General features: G+C 42.2%; 1 protein-coding gene across 4 annotated transcripts in view; it reads right to left on the reverse strand.

Moving 5' to 3' along the window:
* Window positions 1-313: 313 nt before the first annotated feature.
* The window catches only part of LOC140481240 (serine/threonine-protein kinase Nek5-like), a 95429-nt gene continuing 76284 nt past the window's right edge, over window positions 314-19458 (reverse strand). For 3 of the 4 annotated variants that reach the window (XM_072577128.1, XM_072577126.1, XM_072577127.1), the window contains 3 exons: window positions 9176-9328; window positions 6361-6478; window positions 314-2023 (listed from right to left, as the gene is read on the reverse strand). In XM_072577128.1, the coding sequence (XP_072433229.1) occupies window positions 1747-2023; window positions 6361-6478; window positions 9176-9328 (548 nt within the window). In that variant the 3' untranslated portion in view covers window positions 314-1746. The remainder of the gene's footprint in view (window positions 2024-6360; window positions 6479-9175; window positions 9329-19458) is intronic. The other variant, XM_072577129.1, reaches the window with a different exon arrangement.

The following is a 19458-nucleotide window of genomic DNA, read 5'->3' on the forward strand; positions in this document are numbered from 1 at the left end:
CTGGTAGAATTTTGAAGTATTATAGTCATTATGCACAGTAATCTTCTATGCAGTGTTGCTTGCTGGAGGAAGATGAACAGTCGTGGCTCTGTCCTACAAGCTGCTTTAATCTATCATTACATTGAATGGGGATCAGCTCATAGGGGAGATAGAAGATAGAAGTGCAGCGATGTAACGTTAGGCCTCTCCACGCCATTGACTTTCATTTCCTGTCAGTAGGTAGTCTGTGAGTATAATAAACGGGAAACAAGCCCTGGAATATGTAAAATATCCTGGATGTTTTCAACAATATCATTAAAATGTTTTGCTTTAAAATAGGTAAATCTGATTCAGACCTCATGATGTCCAGACATGTATTCCAGCATGGGAAACTAGGGGTCAACAAGAGGAAGGTATAAAAATGTTCAACATTGTTTCCGTCAAAAAGTGTTAAAAGACATAAACTGAAATTGCTAATGACCAATGGGTGCAGGCTTATAGTTGATGAAGCATGAATAGGATAAGGCTCAATTCTGAAGACGAATCTTCTTCCAAAATCAACAAGATGATCTGTTGTTCTGTAATTTGTAAAATAAGTTAATTAATCCTTGAAACCAGTCGATCCAGCTAACATTATTTAAATTTTGCAAAGGAGTCCTGTCAAGCGCATTTGAACATGAATGAGAGGGCAAAGTCTTCTTTTCACATTCCTTTCTTTGTCCGGTTTAGGATGAGTCAGCCATGATTGTTGTAAACAATAGCACTATTGTGTCCAGGTATCATTGCTAAGTATGAAATGTTAGTAAGATTTCAATCTGTTCTCAGGCCACTAGTCTTCATTGGGATCATCTTTTGATCTTGCTGATTTCAGAGCAATTGTCCTCTGCTATTTGTCCCAGATCTTGTGCATTCGAATAGATGATGTTCCCGATTTACAATAACAGAGGCTGATGACGTCCCCAACTAAGTTTGACAGTCAAGGTAAGGTACCAGGCATGACGTATATTATCAACACTCCTTGGTAGTTTAAGTGATAGTGAAGGACACAAATACCACTGAGCTTTATCCACATTCCAAACCATAACATCATGACTCAGAAAATAACTCACCCTTTCACAGAAAGTCCCCATATTACCATAAAAATAGATTTACAATATTGGGGAAGTGAATCAGCACTTATACCTTGTCCCCATTCCTTATGCAGGTGCCCCTGGGAAAGCAATTGATGCTGCAGGTTGAATTCCAAGAGAAAACTAACAGATTCCAAAACAGCGCCCTTGTGCAATTCGAAAACTATCAGTCTCAATATTGAAAGACCGAACAAACAGAAACAAAGCTGCACAGAACTGAGGAGTGTTCCCTTCTACAGAGTAAGTGGTTGGCTAATCACCTTAGAAGCAACAAAGTGGCAATCACTTGCCTTCATGAATTTGGATTTACTAAATAAATAGTAATACTTACAAATGACTGGAAATATATTCCTAAAAATGACAAGGTTAATCTTTACTGACTTTTATTATTGACTCTAAAGACTATACATATCGCTGGATATATCCTTGATGAATAACAATAACCACTTTCACAGCTGGTTGCCTTGAATGTCGTAGTTAATTGATCAGATGCCTGGCTAATATATCCAGTAAAATCTTTTACATTGAAGTTTTTCTTTGAAATACAAGTATACTTTTAGAAGGAACTGTAAGACTTCTTGTGTTTCAAATGACTCCCAGGTAGTTTATCAGCTGTAAGAACATCACAGTAACTGTATCATTCTCTGGCAGTTGTCCCATTTTGTTCTGTACAATCCTTGCCTGGGTCAGGTGCACCTATGTTCTTTTCATCAAAGAATTCCTCAGACTTTCTCTGAGAAGCAGGAACAAGTACTTCCTTGTGGCCTTCATTCTTTTGTTCCTCTTCTACATCAGATATTCTTTGACTGATTTCTGGCCCATCACTACCTTGTATTTTCTCTTCTGGATGAACTAGATCTTGCAAAGACTCTACGAGCTGCTCTGTGAGTTCATCTTCTGATTCTTCAAAATTTCTAGGGAAAACAAAAATTCATATAAATACAACTCAGAATCCTACAAAATGAATCAGAGTAGTCACATAATAAAGCTTTGTGATGGTTAAGTCTGGAAATACTAAAAGATTGAGACAATAAAGACCTCAAAGTGCTTTACAACCACTGAAGACATTTTAAAGTGCCATCATTCTCACAATGATTGAAACACTATCAATTTCCATACAGTTAGCTCTCACAAGCAACGATGTAAAAGTGACCAGATAATTGGCCAGTGCAGGAGTAAACAATTCTCTGCTTTTCTTCAAAATAATGCCACTGAATCTTTTAAGGCCACCTAAACAGGCAGGTGAGACCTCAGTTTAATGTCTCATCTGAAAAAAGGCCCCTTCAATGGTATCGCACTTGCACTGGAGTGTCAGCATTGATTTCTGTTTTCTAATCATGGTCGAATCCAAAGCCTGCTAACTCAGAAGTGAGAATCTGACCAAATGAACAATGGTTGACAAAGTTTTGTTTTATTCATTGACAAGATGCAGGCGTCACTAGCTTAGCAAACATTTATTGCCTATCTCTAGTTGTCCTTGAGAAAGTGGTGGTGAGCAGCCTTATTGAACCACTGCAGTCCATTTAGTGTGAGTGGAAACATTCCTGATCTGGACAGAATTCCAGGATTTTGACCTAGCAACTAGAGTGTATTGATTTATCAGTCGAGGAAGGATGGTCAATACTAATCAACTGAAGTTGTCATTGCCCATGTTTGACTAGATGCCAAAAAACTTCAAGGCTCCAAAATGAATGTTAAGGACTCACAGAACCTCATCCTCCCAAATATGTCTCTGCTAGGCCTGTGGAATTGGAGGAATCTGGAACATGGGGTGAATGGCATGATTCTGTGCAAATGACTACATCAGCCATTATTTGAATAGTCAATGATGTCACTTTCCCATACTTGCTGCAAATCCCCAGACACTCGTGAACTTTGCAGGATTGGCTGGGAGTACCTTTATCATACCCACATCTGATGTTCAGGTCAATGCCCAGTAGTTCATTCCGTTTTATTTCTATTATATTTGGTTGTTGCAATTTGCTGCAAAAGGATGACTTGCTTGGCCATTTTAGAGGGTAATTATGAGCCACTATTTTGTTGTTGGACTGGAGTCACGTATCAGCCAAATTGGACAAGAGTAGATTTTATTCCCTAAAGGACATTGATGAATCAGGTGGACCTTAACAAGTTTCCACAGTGACCACTACTAATGCAAGATTTACATTTAAAATATTTTTCACCAACTGAATCGAAATTCCCCCGATGGAATGATGGGATTTGATTGTTGTCACTAGATCAAGAATATAGGTCTTTGAATTATTTGTCCACCACTATGCTACCCTGTTGTGCTCTAATCTAATTTAGCTTGATTGTTTTGTGAGTGCACAACACAGAAAACATAGAACACAATGTCATCAACTATTATTACAATTTAATGTAGGTTAGGAGTGCAGGTGATGGGATGTATCAAACATTTGTCAAGGAATTTGATTTTAGGATGGAATACAAGAGCAAGAAACTTGCAGCCTAGATTGCTTTGATTATATACTGAAAATAGCATTGAAGTTCATTCCCAAATTGTTTAGATTAGCTCATTTTTACAGGCGTGTTGCTTTTGCTGTCGAAATCTGTACATAAAGCACTAAAGTTTGTGTTGTGCCAGTTCAAAGTATATGTAAATGGACAGTGGAAAGTTTCAAACTCCTGCCATTCTGCTTTACAGAAATCCAAAGCTGATCCATTCTCACTACCGCAAGATGAATAACACTGATAAATTTAAGACGAGGGAAGTGTGATATAAAGTGTATGGTATATATTATTATCATTTGAGAATTCACATTTTTAATGGGAATTTTTGTTTCAGTTCTATAAGGGAATTTATTTTTAAAAAGTCAAGTGATCTAAATACGTAATTTCTGAGAAAACATGCAACCCATGTCAAAACTAATCAATCGAAGGTGTCATTGCCCATGTTTGACCTGATGCCAAAAGACTTGAAGGCTCCAAAGTGAATGTTGAGGACTCACAGAGCCCCACTCTCCCAAATATGTCACTGTCCAAAGATCTCTGCTAGGCCTGTACAATTGGAGGAATCGGAACACAGGCTGAGTGGCATAATTCTAACCAGATAGATGTGGTATGAGTTGGTGGATTGATGAGTTAATGACATACAGAAAAACAAATGACACTGATATCGTAATTTGAATTTAGTCCAGCACAATTAGATTTTGATTTCATTCTAGAAGAAGAGTAGGGTATATTTCAGTTCAGGAGAGGATTTTCCCCTAGCAGAAGGGTAAATTCGATTTTCAAGTCATAGAGTCATCTATTCATACAGCACAGAAACATATCCTTTGGTCCAACTCATCCACATAGACCAGACATCCCAGTCTGACCTAGTCCCATTTGCCAGCATTTGACCCATATCCCTCTCAACCCTTTCTATTCATGTACCCATCCAAATGTCTTTTAAATGTTGTAGTGTTCCAGCCTCCAACACTTTCTCCGGCAGCTCATTCACTTACAAACCACCCTCTGTTGAAAAGGGTACCCCTCAGGTCTTTTTGAAATCTTTCCCTCTCATCTTAAACCTATGCCCTTTACTTTTGGACATCCCCATCTTGGGGAAAAAGATGTTGGCTATTAATTTCTGATGAAGAACTTTTGCCCAAAACGTTGTCTCTCCTGCTCCTCGGATGTTGCCTAACCTGCTGTGCTTTTCCAGCACCACACGCCCAACTCTTATCTCCAGCATCTGCAGTCCTCACTTTCACCACGTTGGCTATTAACCCTATCCATGCTCCTCATGATTTTATAAACCTCTAGGAGGTCAACCATCAGCTACTGGGAGACCTATAATACAACCCCCAACAAAGTGATTATAAGTCTCCAAGCTGTGAGAGTTTGGAGAGAGTTTTTCCAGTTGTCAGATTGAGAAGAGATTAGGCCATCAGAACTGGAAAGAAGTCTTATTAATCATTCATGGTATGTGGACTTTGCTAGCTGAGCCAGCATTTGTGGCTCGTGCCTAGTTGCCCTTAAGACGCTGGCAGTGAATTGCTTTCTTGAACAGCTACAGCCCTCGGGAGAGGTTGAATAGGCTGGGGCTGTTTTCCCTGGAGAGTCGGAGGCTGAGGAGTGACCTTACAGAGGTTTATAAAATCATGAAAGGCACGGATAGAGTAAATAGACAAGGTCTTTTTTCCTGGGATGGGCGAGTCCAAAACTAGAGGGCATAGGTTTAGGGTGAGAAGGAAAAGATATAAAAGAGACCTCAGGGGCAACTTTTTCACGCAGAGGGTGGTATGTGTATGGAACAAGCTCCCAGAGGAAGTGGTGGAGGCTGATATAATTATAACAATTTAAAAGGCATCTGGAGGGATATATGAATAGGACGAGTTTAGACGGATATGGGCAAGTGCTGGCAAATGGGACTAGAAAGTTTAGAATGGCATGGACGAGTTGGACCGAGGAGTCAGTTTCTGTGCTGTACATCTCTACGACTCTATGTGCTGTACGTAGTTTCACAATGCTGTCAGGTAGGGAGTTCTAGGTTTTGGTCCAGCAAAACTGAAAGAACAGCGATATAGTTACAAGTCAGGATGGTAAATTGAAGGCGAGCTTGCAAGTGGTGGTGTCTCCCACATATCTGCTTCCCTAGTCATTCAAGGTGGTAGTGATCATGGGGTTGGAACATGCTGTCTAAGCAACATTAGCATATTTCTGTAGTGCATCTGGTAGATGGTACACACTGCTGCAACTGAGTATGATGGAGGAGGAAGTGAATGTTTTTGATGTATTGAAAATCAAGTGGGCTGTTTTGTCCTGGATAGTGTCAGACTTCTTGAGTGTTGGTGGAGCTGCACCCATCCAGGCAAATGAGGAGTGTTCCATCACAAACAAAAACAGAAATTGCTGAAAAGGCTCAGCAGATCTGACAGCATCTGTGGAAAGAAACCAGAATTAACTTTTTGGGTTCAGTGACCCTTCCTCGGAACTCTGTTCTTATGATCTATCAAGCCAGGTGTAATTTTGGAATCTGATTCATTCAGCATTACAGCCGGCTGGAATCATTGGATAAGTAGATGAGGAGAAAACAGCTAAAACACGTAAGGAAGAGAGAACTAGAAGGTTCTGTTGGTAGTATTAGATGGAAAGGGGTGAGAGAAGGTTGGTCTGAATTGTAAACACCAGTATGAACTAGTTGGGCCAAATAGCCTGTTTCTGTGCTATACATTTAGATAATATCCCTTTGTTTATTTGAATGATGGAAGGTTAACAATTTTTTAAAAAAGAGTAGTTGGCTCACGTGTCATCATCGTCAGATCTAGGTTCCAGTCGTCCCTTATCGAGTTCTATTTCAGAGGCAGTATTTGATTTGGGATCATTGTTCTCTTCTGTTGGTTTCAAAGGAGTCAGTGTGTCATCTGTTGAACATAAACATGGAACAATCAATAATCAGCACTGTGTGAAAGGGCAAGGCTGGTTCAGCATACTCATAACTATCTCTGTAATCATTCTCTTAATCCTGTACTTGGTGTCAAAGAATTGAAAAACAGAACGGAATTGTTTCAATCACAAGCCTAATAAACATTCATGATGACTGCATTTTTGTTACATAATATACAATACATATGCAAGTTCTCAATATATACACACATGGTAAACATAGGCAATAATATTCTCCAGGGGCTGCAACAGCACAGTCGAAGAGACTTCTGCCTAATTCCTAAAAAGGCTACTGACCCTTATCCATTTCTTCAGGTGAGCTCCTTAGAATGATGTTGGCTGGGCTCTTAATACATGATTCATTTGCTTCTTGTAATAGGACTTCATCTTTCAGAATAAAGCGGCCAGCAGCAAATGAAAGACTTCTGACAGCAGCACTGTCACAAGAAAGGACAGTGACAGCAAGGCCACCTTTAAATGGAGTTCAGCTCATTTTCAAGGGATAATGTTTCAGTTTTCTCCTGTTGGAGATGGTCATTGCCTGGCCCTTGTATGGCACCAAGGTCTTGCTGCTTATGGAAATGGACTGTTTCAGTATCTGGGGTGTCATAAGTGGTGTTGAACATTGTGAAATCATCCACGAGCACTCTGACTTTATGACTGAAGGGAGATCATTAATGAAGCAGCTGAAAATGATTGGGTCAAGACACCATTCTGAAGAACACTGCAGCGGAGACCTGGAGTTAAGATGATTGACCCCAATAAACTCAACCCCAATCCTTTGTTCCAGGTGTGACTCCAAATAGCAGAATTTACCCCAATTTCCATGTACTCCAATTTTGCTAGGACTTCTTGATACCACTCTTGGTCAAATGTTGCCTTGATGTCAATGGCAGTAGCTCCGACCCCACCTTCACTTTTGTGAAGAACTTTACGGAATGCTAAGTTCAAATGTAAACAATGCCTCATTTAAAAATAGAGAAGGATCTAACGTGGAGATATTTATGCCATTTTATTTACAGCCTCTCCAATTCTTGTTAAGTGGTTGCAAAAATTAGCAGATGAATATATTTGTATTATAGCACAGCAACAATCACTGTGTACACCATGACAAAATAATTTGCATTTGCTAAATTATGTTTATTCAAGCAGGTATTGGATTATGATTTGGATAGAAATAATATGGGAAAAAGCAGGGGACTAGCAGCAAGTGAGGAGGCCTGTGACCAGTGGAGTGCTACAAGGATCGGTGCTGGGTCCTCTACTTTTTGTCATTTACATAAATTATTTGGATGCGAGCATAAGAGGTACAGTTAATAAGTTTGCAGATGACACCAGAATTGGAGGTGTAGTGGACAGTGAAGAGGGTTACCTCAGATTACAACAGGATCTTGATTAGATGGGCCAATGGGCTGAGAAGTGGCAGATGGACTTTAATTCAGATAAATAAAAGAGGTGCTACATTTTGGGAAAGCAAATCTTAGCTGTACAGGACATTGATTAGACCACTGTTGGAATATTGCATGCAATTCTGCTCTCCTTTCTATCGGAAAGATGTTGTGAAACTTGAAAGGGTTTAGAAAAGATTTACAAGAACGTTGCCAGGGTTGGAGGATCTGAGCTACAGGGAGAGGCTGAACAGGCTGGGGCTGTTTTCCCTGGAGCGTCGGAGGCTGAGGGGTGACTTTATAGAGGTTTACAAAATTATAAGGAGCATGGAAAGGATAAATAGACAAAGTCTTTTCCCTGGGGTCGGTGAGTCCAGAACTAGAGGGCATACGTTTAGGGTGAGAGGGGAAAGATATAAAAGAGACCTCAGGGGCAACTTTTTCACGCAGAGGGTGGTATGTGTATGGAATGAGCTGCCAGAGGATGTGGTGGAGGCTGGTACAATTGCAACATTTAAGAGGCATTTGGATGGGTATATGAATAGGAAGGGTTTGGAGGGATATGGGCCGGGTGCTGGCAGGTGGGACTAGATTGGGTTGGGATATCTGGTTGGCGTGGACAGGTTGGACCGAAGGGTCTGTTTCCATGCTGTACATCTCTCTGACTCTGAGTAATCATGCTTATTTGGTGCAGAAGTGATGGACTGAGTAAACATCCTTCTGTGCTCTAACACTTGGAATTCAGTGATTTTTTTTATACCAGTTTTGCTCAACTAATAAATATTAATTACAAATGCATAATAATGCTGAGAAAGAGATAAGCTGTCAAAGCATCTTGTCTTAAGTCATCAGGGCAGACTCAAGAAGACTAAACCTCAAAGAGACGGACAATTTAAAATGCATGAGAAGAAGTGCTGACTGGTGAGCAAATGGACTCTGATTTATGGAAGTGTTGCCATAGAGAATACACCAGGAAATTCATGAAAAGGCCCTCTGCCAACTGCAGTCCACTTGCCAAGCAATCAGAAATTACTTTTCATGTATTATAAATCATTGTTCCCTTTGAGACTTGGTGTTCATGCAATTCTGTCCTGCTGAGGTCAAGATAAAAATCTTTAGCAGCATATTTCTATTTTTCAGCCCTTCTCAAGTCCTGTGCTCCCAAGTGACTGTAGATATTTTGAACGGCATTAGTTAAATTAAGTTATATTTTACCTTATTATTACTTTAAATATACAAGAGCAGGTTTGCCATTTCATACAGTCTAATTGCAAGAGATTTCTTTACCAATCTGATCTTCACTCATGGTCTGACAAACGGACGATAGCTGAGCAGCCTGTAGTGCATTCAGCAGAGTATCTGGTGGTTTTTGTTCCCAATGATTTCTGTTTTTAGGAATATCTGCATTCATCACCATAATCTCATCAGATTTGGAGGTAGCTAAGGAAATTCAAAAATCAGATTCAGTGATAACTCTAACAGTTTACAGTGGCCCAGAATCTATTGAAATGAGATACCTCACAACGTAACATGTCAGTTAGATTTTTCTTCTCTCTCCCTTCAACTCAATGCTTTACAAATTACTAAAAATACAAGTTGGTAATAGTATGACAAGAGTAATGGGGCATCTGAGACAGTTCTCAGTCTCAGTGATAATTCGCTTCTTAACCAATGTGATTTAGGACTTGGAAAGAAACGGAAGAGAAAGGAATAGTGCAAATCTCCTCAAACCTTTTCCTCCTTTTTTCTTATTCATAGAGACAATGTGGGCTTCACTGGGTGGGTCATCATTTATTAACCATCCCTAATTACCTTGGAAAGACAATGGAGAACTACCTTCTTGAACCTCTCCAATACATTTGGTATAGGTAGACACACAATTATGTTAGGGAGAGAATTCCAGTATTTTGAGCTATTGACAGTGAAGGAAAAGTGATATATTTCCAAGTCAGGATGGTGATGGCTTGGAGGGGAAGTTACAGGTGGTGGTATTCCCATGCATCCGCCACTCGTCGTTCCAAATGATACTCAGCGTGGGTTCGGAAGGTGCTGACTAATAACCATTGGTAAATTTGGTGCAGTAGTTTTGTCACTGGCCTCGTAATCCCGAGACCCAGATGATTCTCTGGAGACCTGGGTTTGAATCTCACCATGGTGGCATTTGAATTTCAAAAGATCTGGAATTAAAGTTCGAATGACTCCCTCAGTCTCAGGCCTACACTGACTCCCCCGGTCTCTGGCCTTCACAAGTATAACAGAGAATAATTAACTAACAACTCTTTACAACTCCTTCCTCCAACCTACTTTCCCTTCTACAATACCCCAAATAAAACTCCCGATTGATATTTATGAAACAAAGCTTCTTATCTCAAAACCAGGCAGGTTTTGGTTCTTCCTTGTATTCCAGTCTTCTTTTTTCCTTCTTGGGGATTCTGTTTCAGGTTACTGATCAATAAAGGTACCTTTAAGAGAGCTCTTCTCAGAGCAGTTAGCAGATGTTGTTGGCTTGGCAGTTCTCCTCCCAATTGTCCAATTTGGCCTGGTCTTATACCCCCAAAACATCGGATTGTGTCATTGGCTTTTAAGATTGTCAACATACTCAATTCAAACTTGATTGGAATTTGGTATTTTCAGGGTATAATTTAAATTGATTGGCCAAATTCAAATTTTTTTTTGTCTCATAGCAACTCAGCCAGTGCTATCTTTTCTTAACTAAATGTTACAAAGTATCTTATCGAGAACACTTGGTGCTGTCACTGCTAGCTTTTGACTCTCTTAAAGGTACAGTACACCCACATCTTCATAACAGGGAGTCAGTGTAGGCCTGAGACTGGGAAGTCAGTGTAGGCCTGAGACCGGGGGAGTCAATGTCGGCCTGAGATCAGGGGAGTCAGTGTCGGCCTGAGACCGGGGGAGTCAGTGTCGGCCTGAGACCGGGGGAGTCAATGTCGGCCTGAGACCGGGGGAGTCAGTGTCGGCCTGAGACCGGGGGAGTCAATGTCGGCCTGAGACCGGGGGAGTCAGTGTCGGCCTGAGACCGGGGGAGTCAGTGTCGGCCTGAGACCGGGGGAGTCAGTGTCGGCCTGAGACCGGGGGAGTCAGTGTCGGCCTGAGTTTGGAAGAATCAGTCTGGGAAGCTGTGTGTGGGGAGTTGGGTCTGGCCATGTAGGACATTTCTGACAAAGTGCTCCATTGGTCACCTTGGAAAAGTCAGCAACTGCACATTGTGGCAGAGATCTGGCAGCACCAGTGGAAACAGTGAGGGGAAGGTAAGAGAATGATGAGAAGGAAGGAGTAACATTCCAGATGAAATGGAAGGAATGAAGTAAGTTCTTGAAATTGGAAGTAAGATGTGTTGTTTATTTTCCCCATCATAACATGAGGGAAAATACACTGATATACTCTTTTCCCCCACCTTGGGTGGGGGGTGGCACAGTGACTCAGTGGTTAACACTGCTGCCTCACAGCATCAGGGACCCAGGTTCGATTCCAGCTTCGGCTGTCTGTGCAGAGCTTGCACATTCTTCCGTGTCTCCGGTTTCCTCCCACTATCCAAAGATGTGCAGGTTAGGTGAATTAGCCATGCTGAATTGTCCATAGTGTTCAGGGATGTTTAGGTTAGGGGCATTAGTCTGTGGAAATGTAGGGTCTGGGAGGATATTCTTCGAAGGGCCGCTGTGGACTTGTTGGGCCGAAGAGCCTGTTTCCACACCATAGTAATTCTAATTCCTTTGAAGCTTACTAATCATTTTTCAATGCAAATAATCATCTCCACAAATTTAACAACTGTAATGGCTTTTGAATGCTTTTTATAGTGATTGTAACAAGGTAACAACACCTTATAGAATATGAGTTTCCTGATTGGGGTTGTTAACCTGGTCCAGTTAGGCAGCCCTAGCTGACAGGTATAAACAGGTGTGAGAGCCCGGGTGTCCTTGGAGAAGAAGCACGCGGTGTCCATCAACACCCTTGAGTTGTTCAGGGAGAGGTGGGCGCCGCAAGGAGTGGAGTGCATTATTTCCCCCTCCAACTCTATTTTGATTTAATCCCTGCCCTCCCCTTCACTGTTTGATCACACAGCATTGCCCTTTGATGTGGAGGGCACTGCCTGTCACTGGCCACTCGGGTGTTTCCTTTCTTCCTGGTGGTGGAAATTTGAATAAAGATATGTGCACCTTGTGTCTTTCACTGTGTCTCACACCTGCACACACACACACAACATGGGTGCTGGGGGAAAAGTAAGCACTACCGCAGTTAGGCGGTAGTGTGGGGGTTTAAAAAAAGAAAAAAAGAAAAAAAAACACGAGTGTCAGACATTCTCTCAAAAGAAAAAAAAAGAAAAAATAAACAGGTGTGAGAGCCCATGGAGAAGGAGCACATGGTGTCCACCAACACCCTTGAGTTGTTCAGGGACAGGTGGGCGCCGCAGGGAGTGGAGTGCCTTATTTCCCCCTCTAACTCTATTTTGATTTAATCCCTGCCCTCCCCTTCACTGTTTGACCACACAGCAATGCCCTTTGATGTGAAGGGCACTGCTTGTCATTGGCCACTCGGGTGTTTCCTTTCTTCCTGGTGGTGGGAATTGAATAAAGATTCGTGCACCTTGTTTCTTTCACTGTGTCTCACACCTGCACACATGACATAAGAAGAAAAAAATAAAAATAATTTAAAAAGACAGGTGTGAGAACCCAGGTGTCTCTGAAGAAGGAGCACGCAGTGTCCACCAAAACCCTTGCGTTGTTCAGGGAGAGGTGGACACCATAGGGAGTGGAGCGTATTATTTCCCCCTCCAACTCTATACTGATTTAATCCTTGCCCTCCCTTTCACTGTTTGATCACACAACATTGCCCTTTGATGTTAAGGGCACTGCTTGTCACTGGCCATTTGGTGTTTCTTTTCTTCCTGGTAGTGGAAATTGAATAAAGATTCATACACTTTGTGTCTTTCACTGTGTCTCACACCTGCACACAAAAAATTTTAAAAAAAGGAAAAAAAAAGGTGTGTCAGAGATTCTGTTCACTTTGAGAGCTGGCTCTGGGGATGCCGGACCAGTGTCAAATATTCTGCACATTTAAATAAAGGGTGACTTGGTGACAGGATATTGGCCTCTGTGGAGTTATTTCATTTTTAAACACTTGAACCACTCTGGAAGTAGAAGGATAATAGAAGATGGCTAATTGAACAGACTTGAAGACAAACGAGCACTCTTTCTGTTGTATTATGGCTTATCTTCCTGACCAAACTGGCCTGTACCTTTAAGACAGCTACATGACACAATGACGTGATGTTCAGGTACCCACCTCACTCTCAGTTACCCTCTCGATGCAGTCAGACAGTTAATCATGTAATGCAAGTTATTTAATGTACATTAAAATCAGTAATCAGAGAAACCTAGACAGCATGTGTAAGTACGTGAAATTTTAGCCATGTAAATAGTTGGTGTAAGATAAATCTTGATACATGACTCAACAAAATTGCAAAGTTTATGATATATGCTACACGATAGCACTATAGCAGTTGTGAAAAGTTTTCCCTAACAGTCATCATTCCTAATCATCTGCATGGGTTCTGTGCTGCCATTACAAATACAATCAAACTAACATGCTTCAACCAAAACTAAAGGCTACAAACTTATACTGAAGCAAATTGAGCACTCGACTTTTCTCTTTAAAGAAACTGAGAGACCTGCTGTTGACTGGAGTAAAATAAACAGGAGATTTAAGTAGTCCTGAATGGACGACTCCAAGGCACACTGAGAAGAAAATAAAATTTAGTAACACTGAAAAAAAAAGTCAATACTAAAGAGATCTTGTCTGTGTCTGGAATCAGTCAATTCTGCCATGTTCATTTCCAATCAATAGAAAAAATACAAGCAAGTTCTCACTTTTTTTGGTACAATGAGCACCTACACGCACAGAAACCGACTACTACAAGTCTGGATATCCTAAGCTATAGCAATAAAGGAAAGAGAGAAGCCAACAATTACCTTTAAAGCAACATCAACAAATAAGAAAGAATCACTTTTAATGTCAACAGGAATAATTAAACATAGGGAAAAAAAAGCATTACACAATTGTACAGATTTTCACTTTGACATTTTAAAGAGCATAAAGCTACACAAAAGGAAGGTAGACGGCAAACATTTCTCTGATATTCTGCCGGAACATCAGTTATTTAAAGAAAGCATTAGTTTTTATGGGTTAGCAAGACAACTAATAAAGAACAACAGGCAATTAATCCTATTCTTGCCTTCATCACTGGGAGGTTAAGAAGAATAAAATCTTCCAGTATTTCTGATAATGATGCAAAAACCCTAACAGCACTTTTCAAATTTTTGAAGATCAACTTGCAATTCAATTTCAGCTAACAGGCATGAGTACATGTTGTACTATCAACAGCCAGACGAAATAATCAAACAATTTGTAGGCATATATCAATACAGAGAAATGCAACTTCACGAAAGCCAATTTAGCTGAAAGGCTGGTCATTGCCTCCACACCTATAAAATCATTCAGAAAATGCACTTCTTGACAAACCTCAGGAATACACCATTGGCACATTACTAGAAGAAGTATGTAGGTTTCAAGCAATTATATCATGTCAGCACTGGCTGTGAGTGCTCAACACTGATAAAAATCATTGTAGCACTCAACAGGTTCAGTGGACCATCCGAATCTTCCAGAAGATGTAGCTTGTCTCACCTATCAAGACCGTGTACAGCATTTTGTGACTTATGCAACCTATGTTGTACAAGAGGACATTGAGTTAAAAAAAATGCATAAGAATTCCAATGGTTCAGAGAAAACATTACAAGTTGCTCCACAAAAACATATGAAGAGGGGCTAACCAAGGAATGATGCCAAAGAAGCTTCCAAAGTTCCATCAATGGCACACAAGCCTGTTAACGAAATCCAAGAGGTAACTAATGTTACAGCTTACAGACTCTAGCCAGATAGTTAATGTGGCTAATTTGTCACACCACATAGACAGTGTCAAAAAAGCTGAAGCCTTTATCTCCATTCAAGTAAAACGTCTGAAAAGGAATGAACAACATGCACTACTTGCCAAGATTGGCACTGGTGCAAGTACAAATGTCATCCCCTTACTTAACGTGTACTCAGCAAACTGGCAAATGTTGTGCAGTTCACATAAGATAAGCTACTTAGAAAGGGTATGACTGGCATTATCTGTTTTATATATCAGTATGGGTCCTCAGGATAGACACTCAAAATCCTTAACATCATTGATGCAGATAGACCTCATCATTGGTCTGCTAGTGTGCACTGATCCGCATATTATGATCTACGACTGGACAAATCTGCAGTTACAATACCAAAGATTCCAGCTCTCAATATCAAGCTTATATGTTTTGGTCATAGCTAAGCAAAGCCAACTCAGCAAGTCAAATAAGATGGTGACTAGCTGCAACAGTTCAAAAAGGCCATCCTGAGTGGAAGATCTGAACACAGCCTACAGGTTGCTGAGATAGAATGTTCTTTACAGATGAACTAGGACTTACCAAGAATTTAATTTTTAAAGACAAAAAAGAATTCTACAAGCCCTATATCAAGATATGTAGACCGTACACATTTAGGTTACACGGGCACAGAAACAATAAATAGAGTCATAGACTCAGAGATGTACAGCATGGAAACAGACGCTATGGTCCAACCCATCCATGCCGACCAGATATCCCAACCCAACCTAGTCCCAACTTCCAGCACCCGGCCCATATCCATCCAAACCCTTCCTATTCATATACCCATCCAAATGCCTCTTAAATGTTGCAATTGTACCAGCCTCCACTACTTCCTCTGGCAGCTCATTCCATACACATACCATCCTCTGCGTGAAAAAATTGGCATATAATCGATATGTAGGTCCAATATTAATGAAGACATCAACAACTAATCAGGTTGGGTGAAGCATGCCAATTCAACAATTGAGAACTCATTCCATACAAGTTTCCTTCTGAGTTGTGCTGAAAGATTGCAACTGATACTTTCTATGTTCAAGGACACAATTTCATTCCACCAAATTCCTTTCTGTATTGCAAATCAAAGTTATCATTAGTGCAACATTTGCTGACATGTTCACCACATTCAATGTACCTCAACAACCTGTGTCCAACAATGGTCCAGAGTATACTCATGTATCTTTCAAGGATGTGCAGGAAGTCAGGTGTGTAACATATTCCTTCTCCTCACTATCCTCAGTTGACCAGTCTTTCAAAATGCACTGTTTATTCTGTAAAATCCATGATCATTAAATGTAAAACTTGTCAAGAGTTTCAGATAGCTACATTATATCTATGTGGTGCTGCCCTAAGAAACTCTCACCAGAAGCCCTTAATTTAGCTGATAGAGGTACCAAGTTTTTGTCTCCCACACCACCCAATCACATACACAAAACATTGGTAGAAATAAGGGAGAAAATTGTATAAGAGCATAAGATTTTTCCCCAACAGTTTGGCATAGTTGGCAAGATTTCTCTTTTACGAGGTTTTCTTGAACCTCTTGCTGCTATTTTACGAGGTCTTTGCCGAATCTGCTTTATTAAAGTTCCCCTTGGGCCCGTGTATGAGGAATGCCCCTGAATCGACTAGTGAAATTGTTTGATTGGCATTAGCTTTTTAGAAAGCGAGAGGGGAACTATAGATTTAAAATTTCGGCAGTCTGCGTGATCTGGTCCTGAGTTAACGTGCTGCTCCCTTTTTGAAGGGAAAAGGGAAAGAGGCTGTGGCAAGATGGAACCAGAAAGACCGCAGTCCTGAGGGTTGCGGGGAGGGCATGAGAGACTGATCTGAGCTAACAGGCTGATTTACAGAATGACGCTGTGGCAAGAAGGGAATTGGCAAGAATAATTTCCAAATTCAGGTGACCTTGAGTTATTGACAGCTGTGCCTGTGCCAGTTTGTCTTTGTGTGGTATTATTTGTTCTTTTTTACAGGTTACAGACTCACGCCACGGACCGGTAAGGTTTCAGTGGGGGTCAGTGAATTCCAAACGGCAGGTGGAAGGGCTGCACCCCCGAGGGACAAATTTGCTTTGTCCTGGTGTGAAGGGCACCCGGGTCCTCTGGTTCTGCCCACAAAGACCCTGAAGCGACACGGTAAATGCTATAACACAGAAATAAGATAGGAGACCCTCTCATTCCACCTGGGTCACTGGTTGACATTGTGTCCAAAGGGACGGACGATGGCAGATATGTTATTCCATTTACTTCTGACTTATATGGTTGGTCTAACAGGAATTGGCCATATAATGGCTCCTTTATATTGGAAAAGATTGACTATTGGAAGACGAACATTGCGGGTAGGTATGGGGATCCTGGATGGGGCCATGCTTACATGTTACAGTGTCTTGTTAGGTTTAAGGAGATTGCAAAAGGCCACCAGCCCTCTAACGTTAAGGAAACCGGCCCACCTCCCCTGTACCTGCTGTTGCTGTTGCCACCTCACCTCCCCACTGCTCTGCTGCTACTGCTTTCTACCTCCCAATTCCCCAAAACTTCTTGTCACTACCTGCCTGTGCCTGGCCACTGCCCCTCAGACTGACAGCACTCCAGGTGAGGCTACACAGTCCAGTTCACTATACATTCAGAAGGGGGGAGGGGGCACTGGGTAAACTGTGCCTGAGCAGGGAGGAACCCCAGGTGATTCCTCCAGCATACCAGCTTGATACATCTCATGTCTCTTCAACAACCCCCGCGTTATACATCTCACGCTGTCATCTCCCCTGCTGCTGCCCCAGGTGAGCAACTCATCACCCGCAGTATGACTGCTCAGCTCAGCATTCAGCTTCCCCATGTTATGATAGGGGAAACCCCCTTTTTAAAACCTTGTACTCACACAGAGGTCCGTGGTATGCTCTGGACCCCTTAAAGCTCCATTTTATGAATGGCTCCTCCAAATTTATGATATTCACGACTGCCTTCCCCAAAATTAGATTAGATTAGATTCCCTACAGTGTGTGAAAAGGCCCTTCGGCCCAACAAGTCCACACCGACCTTCCAAAGAGTAACCCACCCAGACCCATTTCCCTCTGACTAATGCACCTAACACTATGGGCAATTTAGCATGGCCAGTTCACCTGACCTGCACATCTTTGGATCGTGGGAGGAAACTGCAGCACCCGGAGGAAACCCACACAGATATGGAGAGAATGTGCAAACTCCACACAGTCGGTTGCCCAAGGCTGGAATTGAACCTGGGTCCCTGGTGCTGTGAGGCAGCAGTGCTAACCACTGCGCTGCCCAAGACATTAGCATTCTGCTGTACCTCGCTTACGGCTCCCACTGTGCTGCTGTTAAGCATTCCTTTACTTTTCCCATGACTCATGGGAAACCTTTGAGGCCAAAACGATGAAGCCTTTTATTTTGAAGGCCACCTTCCAATGCTCAGATTTTAGCGCGATCACTAACTGCATGCAAAGGCCCAATGAGATGCTGCCCGATTTCCCGGCTCGATTCAGGGAAGCATGGGAGTCTCATGTCGGAATTGCCCTTCAGGAAAACAGAAAATTCCTCTCCTTAAACTCTCCTTAATTGCCTGCAATCCCGACACACCCTGGCTTTTAAATCTCACCAGCTCAACTGGCCCACCAAAACCTGGGAGGAGGTCGTCTCCTTCCTCTCCAATATGGACCAACAGGGATCATTTGATTGTGAAAGGCCAAGGGTGGTTTATCCTTGCATGGCACAGGCTTGGGACCAAAATTGTCCAGGTCACTATAAAAGGAAAGAGACAGGTGCAGGGCATGTGGGAAGTTAGGATACTCGGCCCGCAACTATCGGTCTGAACACTCCGCCCTCCCCCTGTCGCAATACCAGCCTCTCCCACAATACCAGCCCCTGACACAATACCAGCCCCTGACACAATACTAGCCCCTGACACAATACTACCCCTTGACACAATATCAGCCCCTGACACAATACTACCCCTTGACACAATACCAGCCCCTGACACAATACCAGCCCCTGACACAATACCAGCCCCTGACACAATACTACCCCTTGACACAATACCAGCCCCTGACACAATACCACCCCTTGAAACAATACCAGCCCCTGCCGCAATACCAGCCCCTGGCACAATACCAGCCCCTGGCACAATACCAGCCCCTGGCACAATACCAGCCCCTGGCACAATACTGGCTTTACTCTTTGCCACCTTAGCCTCCGTGACAGCTTCACCAGGCTCCCAACACTGTTCAGGACCCTTTTCCTTTTAACCCTTCCACCTCATGTTGCCATATGAGGCAGGTTCTGCAGGCCGCATCGATAGGACTTTCCCACTCCCTACCTGAGCATCCAACGTTGAATGTTGAGATGGGGGAGTTCGTATTGTCTTGGTTTTGGTAGACTCCGGAGCCATCCAATCCTCTGTACCTCCTCTCAGCTCCACTACTGCCCGTACTGTGGGTATCTCTGGAATGCCTATGGCTGAATCGCTATCAACCCATGTGCCCATCCAAGTGGGTTCGCTCGGTCCCAGACACTGCTATTATTTTCCCTTCCTGTCCAGTGGCCCTTCTCAGTTGACAAACTCTTTGCAAACTCAATGCCTCCA

This window comes from Chiloscyllium punctatum, chromosome 9 (genome assembly GCF_047496795.1).
Source record: "Chiloscyllium punctatum isolate Juve2018m chromosome 9, sChiPun1.3, whole genome shotgun sequence".
Lineage (NCBI taxonomy): Eukaryota > Metazoa > Chordata > Chondrichthyes > Orectolobiformes > Hemiscylliidae > Chiloscyllium > Chiloscyllium punctatum.